The 17,242-nt window shown below is 39.0% G+C and overlaps 2 protein-coding genes across 2 annotated transcripts; both read right to left on the reverse strand.

Moving 5' to 3' along the window:
• Positions 1-578: 578 nt before the first annotated feature.
• LOC311263862 (interferon-induced transmembrane protein 5-like) lies at positions 579-3,501 on the reverse strand. The gene is made up of 2 exons (XM_084364209.1): positions 3,246-3,501; positions 579-1,787 (listed from the first exon to the last, which is right to left on the reverse strand). The coding sequence occupies exons 1-2, from the start codon at positions 3,450-3,452 to the stop codon at positions 1,566-1,568; spliced, it is 429 nt and encodes a 142-aa protein (XP_084220335.1). The 5' UTR covers positions 3,453-3,501; the 3' UTR covers positions 579-1,565.
• Positions 3,502-6,771: 3,270 nt separating this feature from the next.
• Positions 6,772-16,620, reverse strand: LOC311263219 (uncharacterized protein). Its single transcript, XM_084363142.1, has 9 exons — positions 16,585-16,620; positions 15,925-16,093; positions 14,341-14,433; positions 13,484-13,549; positions 12,545-12,924; positions 10,049-10,238; positions 8,608-8,694; positions 7,834-7,899; positions 6,772-7,294 (listed from the first exon to the last, which is right to left on the reverse strand). The coding sequence occupies exons 2-9, from the start codon at positions 16,091-16,093 to the stop codon at positions 6,912-6,914; spliced, it is 1,434 nt and encodes a 477-aa protein (XP_084219268.1). The 5' UTR covers positions 16,585-16,620; the 3' UTR covers positions 6,772-6,911.
• Positions 16,621-17,242: the final 622 nt, after the last annotated feature.

Here is a 17,242-nt window from a genome sequence, read left to right on the forward strand (position 1 = left end):
AATGAGCCATCTCGTGCCCCTGCAGGCCTCCACATTGCTGCTTTCTCCTCTGTAGTGGTCTGCCTGGGCGGCCCTGCCTTACAACTGAGGGCACTCAGCTTCTTAAAATGGCATGTTCTGTAATAGGTGGTACAGCAGCAGGCTCACAGCTGGGATGAAAAAAAACAAAAACATGCCATGCCCGCTCCCTCAGAACCCGGCTTAGAATGAAACATCTGTGCATCTGCAACATGTTCTCATGCCTGTATTCATTCGCTAAGGGGAGATCTGACAAAGACATAAGATTGTTGGTAGATTTTTGATGAATAAAGTAAAAGTTGGGCTGCATGAGCAATCCAAATATTATCAGAATTGCAATATGAGCTACAATATTTTTTGATTAAGGTTGAATGTGTGACAAAGCAGCATCATAATGTAGCTCTGCAGATATGTCCTGGCCTAAAAATCTTGTTCTCCAGTTGCAAGACAACATGTTTGTTCAATACACAGCCCGACAAATGTCACATCATCAGGATTTTAATAGTTTAAAGGAAAACTGTGATAACAATAATCATATCCCAATTTGCAATACCTGTCAAAATCATCACATATCGTGCAGCCCAAATTAAAACCATTAGGAGAAAATAAAGGCTGATTTGTTCTTCAGTTTAATAAAGAGTTAGGTATCTAGTTTATTCAGCTCACTCACAAAATGACAGCAATAATATGATGTAAAATAAAAAACACAGCAAAATACTTAATAAGGCAAAAAAATAGATGCATGTCGTAATGTAAAAAAAAAACCTGCTGCAAGAAGAAAAATAAGTGACTATCAATGGGAGGTGAACGTTGATTGTCCTTTGTCAAGTGGCTTCTCATCATTGCGATATACAGACTTTGGCTCCACAGTCCTCTGTTCTCTCTGCTCTTGCTCCTCTTTCTATCCTGACTAGAGATATTTCAGTTATATTTCATTATAATTTCCATCCCACATAAATACAATAAATAACGAATGACCCAGAGTAGCTGCTTGCTCAATCGCTCAACCTGGATTCAGCTCCTCTTGTTCCCTTCTTTTCTACTTTAGCTGTTCAGTCTTTGATCAACTTCACATCTGTACTGACCGTGTCTGGGAGACTGGCAGGAAGTCCCGCTAATACTGACATTAGAATTATAGATGCACTGATAGCATGTACTCATATTTGCTTTTACTGAACAACATAAACTTCGATCATTAGTCACAGGTCACTGGTCCAAAAGTAACACGCTTTATTTACTTGTCTTTGTGTGTATATTGTTTGAATTCCTTGTTTTAGACTTTTAATGGCTTAATATCTGACACCAGTGCATCCCAAAGAGGACACTCATTTGACACACAAACCAAGGTTTACTTTTCTTTCTTGTCAAATAGGATTATTTTAGTTTAGAGATGATTTAAGGACCTGATTTCCATACAAAAGAAGACTTAGATCTTTATCCCTCGTCTTCGACCGGCTAAAATTCTTTGGAGCCATTATGTCAGTCCTTATCTGCTGGGTTGACTTTGAGACTGATATTTTACTTTATTTCTCTCCCTTCTCATCCATCTACCAGCTGAACAGTTTCATGAAGTTTTGGAAGCCATCCTCTCCGAAGAAGTCGAAGGAGCCCTGGGACGTGCCGAGGTGGATGAGCAGGAGGACGAGCAGGACGACGGCCAGAAGTGGGATGAGGAGGTTCCAGCCGGCTGCCAGGATGTTGTACCACTTGGCCTTGTCTGAACACTCCTGGGCCAGCTGCAGGTTGCCCTGAGTCTTCTGGTCCCTGGCCTACACAGGCACATACAAACACACTCTCATTTTAGCACATGGTTTCAAGACTGTTTCAAGACATAAAAGTTTTGTCTTTAGTCGATTCATGTACATAAAGAATCGAAATGCTTGACTAATGTCTACACCGATGTATACTGTAAATAGTGAGAGGAGAAGGGCAACAAAGGCATATCATAATGTTCAGGCGTGTTTTTGTTTACAACCAAATCATGGCTGCTTGTCTAATTATTCCCAGTTTTTCCACACAGAGCGCAGATTCAAGTTTCTGCAAGGGCGGAGTGATATGAAATCCTTGAACTGCTTTTTGGAACAGACCAGCCTGAGTCTTTCCCCAGCACTCTCTAATTTCCCATGAGTACTTGCCCATTAGGAGGATGCCAATTACGCCATTTTTAACTCCTCAGACGAGCAGCCAGTCACTGTCTCTAATTTGAGTGCTGAGCCAGTTCTGGGCCTGTGATTCAGAGCTGCGCCCTATGCAGACATATGAAAGATTTTAAAAAAAGACTTAAATAAAGGGTGTGCACACCCTTTTGTGGTCAGTTTTTCAGAAATCTTTTTGTTCAGGTGGACACACAGTTGGTTCCGGTCTCGCTTTGCACATCTAATTTTCAGAGATCTTTGAGTCGTCTTTTAACGAGAAAAGCTTTTGTTTTGGTTTACATTCCTGTTTCTCCACAGCTCCATTCCTGTGGTAAAGGGCACACCGACTTTCTTATGCATGTGCCATCTGACCGAGGGCAATAATAAGTCCATACACTGTGTGATTATATAGATTTTATCCGTTTTAGGACAAAGTTAAGATTTTCCTCACCCTTGCATCACTCTACCTGTTGTGCAAGTCTGGCACACAATGCCAAATTCTCATTTACCTTGGCAGAGAAGTAATGACTAAGTCATTCTTGTCCTTTTATAAAAGTTATATTATATTCCTCAATTCCCAGTGTGGCATATGTCACAACATGCCCATTGTTTTAAAGCTTTCTTTGCCAGCTCGGCCCACCTTTTGTCTATTTCTGCATTATGTAAGGCTTTGAATCATCAGAGAGGTACTATTGCTGCAGATTACGTTGCACCAGACTGCCACTTTTAAAATCTATCACAACTATCCTCTTTTCTCACCAAGTACACTCCAGTGTTTCTACCTTTGGTGTGTTCAAAAATAACAATCTCTTAAAGCATTTCTGATTTAGAACAAACCGATTTAGAAAGACTTTTAAAAGAAGTTCATATACCAATGCCAAACAAAACCATTTTTAGATGGCAGTGAACAATGGCTTGGCCCTTGTGTTGTTGGACTGAACGGAATGCTCCAGTCATTGCCTGGTTATCTTAGCTGTAACATAAAACCGTCTTCGAACAAACAAATCTTCTTACTTTTGACACCTCAGTTAATTTCTTGGGTGTTAAATGCTTCATGAAAAACTCAAAAAGAAAGAGAGCACATGATCTCACCTTGATGGAGTAGATGAGAGCCATGAATCCCAGGCAGCAGAAGTTAACGTACAAGGTGTTGCACAGCGACCAGACGAGATAGTCCCGGGGAGGATTCTTGCCAGCGTTGCCCATGTTCACCACAGTGGATCCAGCCGGCTTACGGGCAGACTTACAGTTGGTAAGTGGGGTGCAGTCTGAGGGGAAGTTGTATGAATGGTTGTCCATGGTTAAAATTTAGACAGGAGAACTAGCTAGCCTTCAATTGCCTGTGCACGATCCCTCTACTTTGGAAAGTAGTGCCCCCCCTGTGCGAGAGGCTTATAAAGGCCAGTGAAGAGGGAGGTGACAGGGAGAGGACGCATGGGCAGGGTCCTTTCATATACAGCAGGTCTGTCATTATGTGGTCAAGCCCGAGAGACTGAAATAGAGATACAGAGAGACAGAAAGCTGTATGAGAGAGAAGACGAGAAAGAGACAGCAAACAGATGCATAGGATGGTGCAGTCTCTTCCACCAAAGTACCCATCACCTCAGCTTTCAGAGTTCGTAGCGTTGGGTGGTTGAGTTGGCCGATGGTAGCAGAGGACAGTCGAGACGGGGTTGTGCTGTTCAAAAACCTTGAGGAGGAGTTCATCAAGTGCTGTCTGCCAGAGGCCTTGAGGAACGAGTTTGTGATGTGGCTTCTTAGGGAGGGGGTGCAAAAAGGTCATAGGTTTTGATGTCCACAGTTACAAGACCTACAAGTTCGAGCTAAGATCACCCAGCCTGAATAGTTTTTGTTTAAACTGAAGTTAATTTCTTGAAATTATTGTTATGAAGTTAATGTTGACTGCACAATGTAATGGCTACAGAATAATGACAACATCAGTGTTTAGATTGGTGCCCTATAAACCTTGGTTTCACAATGCTATTTTGTTTGCCACCAGGGACGAAATCTCCCTGGAAAATGCAGACTGACTGGCGATCCAGTCAGTAGGGTTAGTAGGAGACACATTGGGCTCTAGGAAACGATAATAACAGGCTTTTTTTTTTTTCTATTTTCTGACATTTTATTGACAAAATGACCTAAAAGGTGTCATTGATAACATTCATCCACTAAATGTGTAATTCCATCTCCCCTCTTTCATCGCATTTGCATGACAACACCGCTGTTTTTCGAATCATCTGCCCCCTCAAGAGGTTGCCAGTTTGGGCACAAGCAAATGTTGCAACGCTAGCAAATGTAAATACTGCCATCACTAGCTAAAATTAAAGCTGCTAACACTAGAGAGCAGAGTAAAACTCAGCCATTGTTGCAGCAACCAAGACTGCTGATCACTGACGAAACACAGATACCACGTGATGCCAACAGCATTATTGGTTGACAAACCTTGTAGAAGCTGGAACCAAACGTCAGATTTCTGACACAGACGTAGACAAAACAATGATTTTTTGCAATAAGAAACATATTAAATTACTGATTTACAATAATAATACTGTCTTTAAGGAAACAAGATGTTACAATATGACCTTTAAGGGTTAATAATAAAAAGATGAATTACAAATGAAAATAATCATTAATGAGCACTAGGCAGAATCTATGTGGGTATAAATAACTGAAATGTTGTCTACAGAGATGAAAAATATTTAATTTAGAGGGTTAAGTTGAAGACAATCTCAAGTCTTTCTCTCTACAGGGCAGGATTTGCTCAGCATTATAGTTTTTACATGCTTCAAATTCATTCAGTTACTCACACTGGAGTTTCCAAGTGGAACCACAGTCTGCTGTTGGTGGCCACTGAGTATCCCCACTGCAGTAAATAGGGTTTAGTGCCTTGTGAAAGGGGACAAAAAGAATTACTCATATTCTTGCAGATTTTCATGCCGGCACAGTGGGGACTGAGTGGGCAAGATGTGGACACAAACCTGGTCTTCTGACTGGATTATTCCATTCTAAAACAGAGAAGACATTCATGTTAACATGAAAATCCAGGATGGTAAGGACTATAGGGATTTTTGTGTTACATTTGGGATTTAAAATCCAAAGGACATAACAGGATGAATCTCAAAGGTGTGGCAGATTAATAATTTTTTAATAAAAAGAAAAAAAAACATTTGAAAAACTCGTTACAGACAAGTAAATGAATCATCTGACGTCTAAAATGGGCATTGGTACAATATAGTTGGAAACACTCAAATGTTTAAATATGGAACAACAACCCCCTCTGCTGCCCACTTAGAGAAGTGGGAATATGGCAGACAGTATCATCAGCATCAATGATGGTGATCTTCATTTTTTTCCCCTCCTCATTGCCTTGCTCAGAGTGCATGTAGGCAGCAACACTGGGTATTGCAAACTCATGAGCTGTACTGCCTTTAGTTGTTTGTCCTGGACCAAGAGGCATTGATTGTAGGTCAGAGGTTGATTCCAGGGGATATTTATTAAGATGTGGAGAGAGTTGGTGAGCCACATTGTATGTTACGTCTCCACCTCCAGCTCCTCATGGCCGTGTTATTGGAAAACTTTAAGTAAAGCATTTAGTGCAAAAGGTAGAGGCCTACCCGAGATTATCCATCGACTTCCTGATTCTGCATCTGATGCCATTTTGTGCATCACATTTAATGTAATGTTTGGTTAATCTATCTGAGCAACCAAGGAGTGCCAGTTACAAAATTCTCTCTCTGATTGTTCAGGCTAGTAGAGTTCTACATCTTCACAATCTCTTTTTTCTCTCTCTTGCCCAGATTTTATTGTACTGCTTCCTTCTGTCAGTTACCGTCATATGGGTACTCAAAACGGCATTGTACAGATAGTGAATTTGCAGATAATCAAAACAATTATATAAACAGCACTAGTATAGGTAGTTGCAACTAAATTTGATAATTATTTTCTTTTATCATGTTATAAGTGAAATTAAATGTCTTAATAGCAGAACAAGAAAAAAAACTCACTGTATAAATTTAAAGTGGTCTGCGGTGTGTTGCTTCTTCACTTGTTCAGAAGAAAAATGACTGAGATATTAGGTAGAACTCGTGTATGAGGGGTTTGTTTCCGAGTAAACAACACATGCAAAGGCTCACTTGGGATCTGACTTAGCCATGAAGATCATCTGAGTCAAAAAAACCTTGCTCTTTATTATTATAAACAATGGCAGAGTGTAGTGATTTCTTTTTAAAGATGTATATTTTATATGAAATGACACCTGGGTATTATTTAGACTAAATCCTCGTTGTAACATAGTTCGTACACTCCTAGAATAAAAATGTTAGGGATTGTAATTACCGATATTTCCATATCATTCTGCACACCAGCACTACTATTTATTATATCAAGCAATTTTGAATCAGCAATTGATTCCTGTCCCTTTTGGCTCTGCAGCCAAACCAGCTCAAGTGTAAGTAGAAATAAATGAAGGAATTAAAGTACTTTGTTGCTGTATACTTTATTTAGCTGCTTTATGCTTGAAGATTCAGTATTTAATTTATGGTTTACTTACATTCTTTTTCATATAGAAATTTCTGTGCAACAATAATAACGAAGCCATGCTGCTAATGCAATTATATTTGAATAATAATGATAACTGTTGAAGTCCATGTCTTTCTACCCACCTACATTTATACAGTACTGTCTCCCAAGATTAGACAAACACAGGACACATGTACAACTTTTATTTGAAGAAAGACTTGAAGGGGATCTAAGACCTTTCTAATTCTGACAAATGATGTAAGCATTCAGGGAGCATTCTTGTGTCAGTCGCCAGACTCCGCTTTCTGACAGCATGGTGCAGCCTGTAACCCCAATAGATCTGTCTGGCTGCCCTGCTCCCCATTTGGTGAAGGTCAGAGGCCGGTTTTTCATATCGGTCTCAAAATTCCCCTCTGCTTTTTTATTGTTGACATTGATCCAGGCCATCTTGTGAACTTCACCAAACACCTGAGTCAGTATGATGTTCTCCTCCTCGTTCTGGGGCAAAGCCAGCTCTAAGCCTTGTTTGGAGCAGTAGTCGACAGCTCTGGAGAAAGAACCCCTCTCCTTGTTGGACAAAAAGTATTTCTGACCAACTCTTCTGACAAAATGATAGTTTATAGCTGAAAAAGGGAAACAACATGTAGCAAATTATTTATAAAAAAGAAAAAGAGCAAGTGAACACATTTGTCTTCCATAAACCATAAACTGTATTATCGTTATGATATCATTTTTCCTGTATGAGGTAATATACCAATCGGTGTCCGCATATTAATGCTACGTCTCACGCAGTTAAGTTCCAGATCCGATGTTCAAGAAAAACTTTTTTTTTTTTACATGTTCATGGATTGGCTATTCCAAACAGAATGATTCATATGTAATGCACACATCAAAAAGGTTTTGTCCTCATACCGATGATAATTGAGTCCAGTACAACATTTCACTGAAAATATTAAGCTAATTCCACCACAAACATCCTATTCATATAGATGCATATGGGATGCATATACTTTAAAAGTACACAGGTAAAGATAAAGTTAAAATACATAAAAAAAAAAAAAAAGTAGTGTCAAACAAAGCACTATCTCTCGGAGAGTTGTAATAAATCACCACCCACGTGCACTCAGTTCGCTCAACACTGCATCTTGAATAGGATACTTACCGAGTTGTAACTTAACAATGCTCTTCTGAGAGGTTTCAACATCCTGACGAGCAGCACGGAAGGGATCTGGATTAAAGAGAGCAAATTCAATAAAATGCAAAAAAAATAAACTGGAGCTCAAATGGGCTAGCCCTACAAATAAAAGGCTTTCCATTTCCTTCATGATAACATACTCTTAATGCAGGAGACATTGCACTGGTTTGCGTTATACTCTGCCATCATGAACATTTACTTTTTGTTCGGGATGTTTCACAAAGAAGATATTAATTTACCTCTTTTATCATTTGAGGTGTTCAGTGCTAAATTGATTAACTGATTACTTCATTTACTTAGGGGTACTTATTGATGACAGTCTCAGGTCAAGCCACTTATTTCATATTCTAGTTTGGATTTTTTACATACCAAATATGTCGGACCAAATTCAGGCAGACTTTTATAAACACATGCAGACGTCATCTAGAATATTTCCAATCGAGTCCTGGGTTTCAATCTATTACTCATCATCATAAATCTTGAGAGAAGATCTAGATCAAGTGGATATGCAATACTGTCAAACAGTGCGGTGCAAGGAGATATTTAACAACCTTAAAGAAAGGGGAAACATAAAAAGCATTACAAAGGTTGTATTTTGGCAGAGCCGGAAGCAATATGCAGGTGTTCATCTTTTGTGTGCACAACTTGATATGTGTGTCAGCACATGCAGCTGTGTTCACACAGGAGGAACAACTTTCTAAAATAAAAAAAACATGTGGCATTATATTGGCAAATATTTACCTCGGCCACACATAATGACTGGTCCAGGTGTTCCAGGTGGTCCACCAATTCCACGTGCTCCAGCAACTCCTTGCGGTCCCGAGAACCCTGAAGAGCAGGTAAAAGAAAGACTGAAAATACCACACTAAAAAAATATGAACAAGATGGTTGGATGACTGACAATCACAGAGACTACCTTACAAATCAAATTCATTACTCTAAAATATTTAAGTTTGGCATAAAGATGGCAGTAAAGGAAAAGTCATGTTGTTACAAGTCAACACGGCTTCTCCTATGGTGAGCATGAAGTATTCAGAAATTTAAATGTCAGCCTTTTTTTTGCCTGATGGTAGACGACACATTGACCAAAATACATTTTACCCATCTTCTAAAACGCATTAAAGGGCTCACTCAGGTACATGGTAATGTATGCATGTATTAGCCTATATGTGGCCCTTCATAAAAAGTTGAACTGCTACACAAAAAAAAAAGGTTCATCTTTAGGCAGAACAATTTTGCTTGACATCGAATCCTTCTTCAGTTCATCCTCATAAAAAAAGACTATATACTGTTCATCAACTGGGAATACAGCTTATTGTGACCCATTATGATGTTTGTTGTTAAGCGGTGGCCTCAAGTGGGTGTTGTAATTATTACAGGCAGCAAAGTAGAAAGTCAGGTAAAGTAATACAAAGAGCAATAAAGTTGGCATAAGGAGGTGGACAAGGTGGATGGTTGTGATACACAAGCACAGGACGTTTACCCAGGAGACTGCTGTTCATGTTCAGTTTGAAACCAAAGTCAACAGTAGGTTATTTTGACATACTTTATTTGAACATACTTAACATACTACTGTAGGGAACTTAAGTGATATAAAGTTACGTACATTACTTACATTCCTATGTAAGTAAAGTTACGGAAATAATGTTATTTTAATCCAAACCACGATGTTTTCCCAAACTAGCTTTATTGCCTAAACCCAAACTGCAAAGATATGATGAAGGTCCGGTACACCTGTCGCTGGTACGCTTCAACCTTTATATGGTTTTGGGAGTAACTGACAATCAACCTATTCAGTCGTTTGGGAATGAGGATGTGTTGCTTTCTTTCTATTTTCAGATATGTTGTGTGCAAAGTTGTATGTCTGATGTTAAGATGGTCTTGAGTCAGCTCAGCCGACATGAGTCTTCGTTGGGTGACATGTGAAGGGTAGCAGGCGATAAACCCTTCACTGCTGCTACACCATTGCACTTCTCTTCTATCGCTCTGACAAATCACCAGTGGAGGAAATAATTTCCCAACTGAAGTTAGGACATCAGAGTCACTTTCGACCTTTGCTGTCTCATTTCCCTCTTACGACCAGGGACGAGCAAGTACATTATCTAAATCTGTATTTGCTCAACAAGTGAAATGTTTTGTATCTGTAGCCATACTTGAGGAGGTGTAAAAAAGAGACACCAACCTGTTGCACCTCGCGCACCCGGAATACCCTGTGGTCCTGGAGCACCATCCGGCCCATCTAGCCCAGCTGGCCCAGGATCCCCTATGTCTCCTTTGGGACCAGTAAGACCTTGAAACTGACTGCAGACAATTGGAGCCATCAGGCAGATGAAGCAGAATCGGAGACACAACCTCATCTTCCCAATGCAGAACTGAAACCCATATGAAATAAAGTTGACAATGTTCCTATTTACAAGCTCAATCTGAAATGGTTTTATCATATTGTACAACTTAATTAATACAAAGTGTAGCAAACAAAATCAAAGTTGTTAATTTCACAATTTAGATAGTCATAATAGTTTCCACTCATTGCAAATGATATGTTTCCAGTAGTTTCCACCTTGTGGTAACACTTAAAGTTTTCTATGCAGGTACAGAGTAAAGATACTTAGTAGTAGTAGTACTGATAAACAGAAAGAAACTCACCGTATAAAAGAGAACCGATCTGGATGTGCTGCTTCTTTGCTGCTTTCAAACAAAAGTGGCAAAGAAAAAAGTTTAAAGTCTGATTATGTGAGAAATCCAGAGGAAATGAAAAGCAGGTGAAACATCTTTTTACAGGACATGACAGAAAAATAGAACCAGCGCTTCCATCTGGCTGTAGTGACAACAGATTACTTCTGCATGCATTTCTATTCAAAACAGATGAAATTAGTTTATTTATTGTTTTAAGACCTTTTTTGCTGAACCATGCCAGTTTAGCATCTGTGATATTCACTTTTTCATAGAAGCCAAAGCTGATGTATCCATGAATTTAGAGAATAAATTGTTTCAAACTTGTTTTTTTATTTCATTTGTCCAGGCCAAAATGTGTAGAGTACCCTATTATTCACCACTTGAAAATTATACAGTCACAGTCCAGAACTGCAGCTGATTATCACTGCAACCCGAGAAAAGAGGGTTTTAGTGCCTCGCTCTACAGTTCTGGGTAGAGAGGATAATTGATTTCAGGCCACTGTGGATGATGTTCAAGTTTTCACAGTTTAGCTTCAGGATGTTTTGCTCTTCCTGTGAGATCTTTCATATTGAATGAATGAAATTAAACCATTTCAATGCTGTACACTTTATTGTGGCGTATGAATTAAGAATATCTCTGCATCAGTATTAATGTCATGCTGATGATGCAATCCTTAATAGGGACTTACTTCCACCACAGTGGTGGTTTTGGGAAAACATCCAATGGCTGGATGTGCTGCCTCTTTGCTGCTTCCAAACAAAAATAGCCGAGGAAACAGTTCAAAGTCAAAAACATGAGAGACCCAGTACAGAGGAAATGAAAAGCAGGTGAAAACTCTAAATATGGGATATGAAACAGAAAAGAGACAAAAAGTCCCAAAGCCTTCCACTTTTTAACCAGTGAATGTCAAAGCGATGGTCATTGACCGTATTAACTGGAGAAGAGACAGCTTTATTGCTCCTGGGGATCAACAACATTTCCTCATCAACAATTCCTCAAACAATTCTACATTTTCTCAATCAATACACAGGCTTTCTCAGGCTGAAGTGCAGGGGGCTGCTTTAACAAAGGGAATAGTAAAAAGCTAAATAGTAAAATACTGTCTCTAATGATAATTGTATATGAAATATATAACAACAATAGCAGTGCTTTTTCTGGATCATTTTCATGCCTCAGATTAGTATATTTAGTAGTTGTCTTGTTGCCAAGGGCGATATTTATGGGTAGAGATTGGTCAGTTTGGTGCCACCAAGTTGCAACCTTAATTAAAAATCTTCTTAGCTGACCCACTATTTAAAGACTAAAACATCTGGGAACAAGCTGTGTTTCAAAAAAAGGCACAAAAAGGAAGGACACATGTCACATGGAGGTACTCCAGCTTTCACAGTTCAGTTTCCGGCTGCTTTGCTCTTCCTGTGAGATCTTTCATATTGCATGAATGAAATGAAACCATTTCAATGCTGTACACTTTATTGTGGCATATGAATTCAGAAAATCTCTGCATCAGTAATGATGTCATGCTGATGATGCAATCCTTAATAGGGGCTTACTTCCACCGCAGTAGTGGTTTTGGGAAAACATCCAATGGTTGGTTCCTTGTAATCCCCAACAAAATAAGGATACGTTTAATGTCAATATTTTCAATTTGCTTAATGTTAACACAATGAGAAAATGCATTGGGATTACATTTTTTTAAGGAGAATGAAGACATTATTTTTTATCTGATATCACTATCTGACGAAAAAAAAAGATGAAGAACTAAGATAGTACCAGAAAAGGCAATGGATACGAGACCTTTCTATAAGTGACACATGATGTCAGTTACAGAAATGTCTCATATGTGTGTAAATAGCAAAAAGCCATTGGTTTAACTGAGCAATACAGCCAATAATGTTACAAATTCCTTTTTTCTGCAGTTTTTGCAAGACAAGCATTTTATTAGATGAAGTGAACACAACTTTACATTGAAACACAACTTGCAAGGGATATAATAACTTTCTATAACTGACAAATGATGTAAGCATTCAGGGAGCATTCTTGTGTCAGTTGCCAAACACCATTTTCTGACAGCGTGGTGCAGCTTGTATCCCCAATGGATCTGTCTGGCTGCCCAGCTCCCCATTTGGTGAAGGTCAGATGTTGGTTTTTCATATCGGTTTCAAAATTCCCCTCTGCTTTGTTGTTGTTGACGTTGATCCAGGCCATCTTGTGAACATCCCCAAAGAACTGTGTTAGTATGTTGTTCTCCTCCTCGCTCTGGGGCAAAGCCAGCTCTAAGCCTTGTTGGGAGCAGAAGTCGACGGCCCTGGAGAAAGAACCCCTCTCCTTGTAGGACACGAAATACTTCTGACCAACTCTTTGGACAAAGTCGTAGTTAATAGCTGAAAATGAAAATGATTCAAAATTTGATTTTGTGTGACAAAAGAATCTTAACTCATGGTCCACTCACTTGGGTTTTTTTTAGCTTAAAGCATTACTCGATGACAAGGGGTCCTATATTGGAGGGGTCATATCTGGTTTTTGGCATTGGATATTCACTCACTACAGTCAATATCACTCCCTGATGATACCGCACCTTCATATACAGGTGTACCTTTCCCACCTAGGTGAGACACTACTCTTGAGAGAATCAGCAGGTCTATTACACACTTTGGCATCAGACCAGGCTGAAGTATGTGTGTTCTTGGATTCCCCATCTGTAGCATAATACTACAGCGCATAAATATAATAACAACTTTCTCTCCTCATCTAAATAAGATGAATGGAGTCCTGCATGGCAGCATTTCACTGAAGCTGTTATGCTCATTGTGCCTTTCTCAAACCTGCCACTTACACACATGGAACACACAACATGTAGAACAAGGAATCTAACCAAGCATTATGTTTTGAAGAGCTGTAATTAATCACCATGTGCATGAACTCACTTGGATAGATACTTACCAAGCTCCAACTTTGTAGCGCTTTCCTTTAAAGTTTGAAGCTCCTGGCCAATCACGCCAAAGAGATCTGGATTAAACAGATTACATTACTAAGGTTTCACATTAGAGTTACAATTGTGTGTATATATGATGATGTCAAACAGTGCAGAATAAGGAGACTTTCACAAGTTTTAACCTCAAACTGAGGAGAAACAAAATGAGTTGAACTTTTGTAAGATTTTCAAACTATGGGCTCATAGTTAAGGATAAGTTTATCCAAAAGAGAAAATTAGGCCATTACCTTCTCACCTCCGTGCCAGTGGAAAGTCGGGCGATGATTTGTAGTCCACAAAACATTTCTGGAGCTTAACAGCAAAACAGCAATGTAGCATTCTCCTAAACAACTGAAATAGATGGGGACTTGTTTTCAAATGTCAAACAATCACCAAAACAAGTATTTACATGCTTAACGTCTTCAAAGCTGGTTGTTGTTGTTGTTGTTTTTTTTACATTTTTAAAGTCTCCATCGACTTCACTTGTTAAGGAGAATGCAGCAATAATGTTCTGTTGTGAAGCTTCAGAAATGTCATGTGGACTACAAAACTTCACCTGGCTTTCCAACAGCATTGGGCTGAGTAGATAATGGCTAAATTTTCATTTGTGGGTTTTGGCTAAGATGCTGTATACAAATGTTCCTGTGTGTCCACTCTTGCCTAAAAACAGAGTTTCCTTGAGCAACAAAATAAAAACAAAAAGAATTGGCAAAGGTTGTTGTACTTCTGCTTGCTGTATTGTAATAAATGACAACCAGCAACTACTAAACTGATGAAAACAATTCCGTAAAGAATCCATATATTTTCTAATAAAAATAATAATAACCTTGACTACACTGAACATGCGCCATTGGTCCAGGTGGTCCAGGAAGTCCAGGAATTCCAGTAAGTCCACGTGGTCCTACAGGTCCAGGTCGCCCTGTATAGCAGGTAAAGAGACATCAAACATGACTTAAAGTGCATTTGGCTCAATGAGCAGCTCAATGAAGATGAAGCGCTCGGTGGAAAATAACATTTTGGATAAATAAAAAACAGACACAACTTTCCAATTCTCAAGTCTTTTGTGGGACAGAAAGGTTTGGCTTGACAGTGGCACCACAGGATATGTCAAAGGGTTCATCCTTTAATGAGCATGAAATTATTTAGATATTTAAAACGGGTCTAACAAGTGAGACCAAAATACATTAGGCCAGTTCTCTACGAAGCTGTTCACATTTGGTATCACCATCCGTCCTCAGTGACCTGATCACAAGTGGGCAGCTTTAAGTACGTCTCAGCATGTGTCTCAAATAACCTCTTGTGATCGTATCTCACCTCCCTGCTCTACATGTATATACTAACATCACTGGAACAGATGAATACACAAAGAACACACACAAAGAAAGAAATATCTTCATGTAGAACATTTGCCGAATCAAACAGCAGGCCGAAATAATTACAAATTTGTTGTAGACAGCATTTCAAAAAGTTTATAAACTTTCTCCCAACATCTCAAAATTCAGTGTTTTTTCATCCACAATACTGTATGTGTCATTTATTAGTTACTTTTTACTGTATTTGTAAATTTGGACATGTTTCCTGAGAGTATTTTATATCACATTATTATGTTATATAAAACATTTGGTGTAAACAGTGTAATCAGTTGAAACAGTGAGTTCAAACAGATGCTGGGAGGCACAATGCACTTTAGACACAGAAGCAAACAGGGTGCACTTTAAACAGGAAAACAGACAGGCTGGTGCAGCGATGTCTTGATGAACTGATACTTTTTACATGGAAAGAAACATCCTACTTTTATTTTTTATTTAATGCAGAATTTACAAATAGGCACCAATGGTTTCGAATGTGCCGTAGCCGTTTCACAAAGTTTTTAAGTTTCTCCTCACGCAAGAACTCTGACAGTCATACAAGTCTGGTGATATTGCTGTTACTACAGTAGTTTAATATTTGGTTGAAAAAGACACAAGTGCATTCACAAATGTCTGCTGCTAAATTGCTGATTGGCAGGTTAAGAGAGCCCAAACACGTAATTTGCCTGACAACGAACCAGTAGCTTCTTCGCGTTGTCTAGGAGACACACTGCCAATGTGGTCACCAGCGACCCAGATCGCCTCCAAATGTGGTCTGAGTGATCGGATCTCAATTGCGTCCTCAAATGGGGGTGTTCACACGTGTACTTAGAGCTGTCCACTTGTGATCAGACCACCCAGAACGCCTGTTGATACCAAATGTGAGCAGGGCCTAGGCTTCATGCCAATCCACACATCACATTATAAAGCTATGGGTGGTGTTAGTGAAAGTTTCCTGGCTTTTCCAAAAGGGAGGTGCCAGAATTCAGTCAAAAGATAAAGGGAGTCAGGTCAGTATTCAGGAGTGTTGGTGAAAAGATAATGAAATCAATGTTACCCACCTGGATAACCTGGAAGTCCAGGTGGGCCCTCAATCCCAGGTGGTCCATCTCTCCCAGGTAGCCCAGGATACCCTCTATCACCTTTTGGACCAGGAGGACCTGGATGCTGACAGTAGCCAAGAGGTGCCATCAGGCAGAGGATATAGAATAGGAGACACGCCCTCATCATCTAAATGCAGAATTAAAGTTCAGGTTAAATCAGTTGCAGAATGTAATCAGGTATATTCACTCATGTGCTTTATTTCTGTGCAATTTTGAGGCACTTGTACATAATTTGAATATTTTCCTTTGATGCTACTTTATACTCTACTTTTACTACTAAGTATTAGATATATAGTGCTCTGCTAAGTGCTATTCATATGGATGACTTTTACTAACCAAAGTCATCTTTTCACAGAATACATTTACTTTTACTTATGTATAACTTTTGGTACTCTTTACAACACTGCATGAAATACATTTAATGAGTTTTCTATACAGGCTGCATCAGAAATATTGTTTAAGTATGATTTATTTAAAATGAGCACAAAACAAACAAAAACAAACCAATAAACTCAACAGAACTTACTATGCAATTACATCGTTAAGTTCTACATTAAGTGAGGTATTATTGATGTTGATCAAGCCCGAAACAGCATCAGAAAACAGAAACAAACTCACTTATGACCGAGGAGTAACGGCTGGATGTGCTGCCTCTTTGCTGCTTCCAAACAAAAATAGCCGAGGAAACCGTTCAAAGTCAAAAACATGAGAGACCCAGTACAGAGGAAATGAAAAGCAGGTGAAAACTCTAAATATGGGATATGAAACAGAAAAGAAACAAAAAGTCCCAAAGCCTTCCACTTTTTAACCAGTGAATGTCAAAGCGATGGTCATTGACCGTATTAACTGGAGAAGAGACAGCTTTATTGCTCCTGGGGATCAACAACATTTCCTCATCAACAATTCCTCAGACAATTCTACATTTTCTCAATCAATACACAGGCTTTCTCAGGCTGAAGTGCAGGGGGCTGCTTTAACAAAGGGAATAGTAAAAAGCTAAATAGTAAAATAATGTCTCTAATGATAATTGTATATGAAATATATAACAACAATAGCAGTGCTTTTTCTGGATCATTTTTATGCCTCAGATTAGTATATTTAGTAGTTGTCTTGTTGCCAAGGGCGATATTTATGGGTAAAGATTGGTCAGTTTGGTGGCACCTAGTTGCAACCTTAATTAAAAATCTTCTTAGCTGACCCACTATTTAAAGACTAAAACATCTGCAAACAAGCTGTGTTTTTAAAAAAAGGCACAAAAAGGAAGGACACATGTCAC

Source organism: Pagrus pagrus (assembly GCF_965226575.1).
Source record: "Pagrus pagrus genome assembly, chromosome: 10".
Lineage (NCBI taxonomy): Eukaryota > Metazoa > Chordata > Actinopteri > Spariformes > Sparidae > Pagrus > Pagrus pagrus.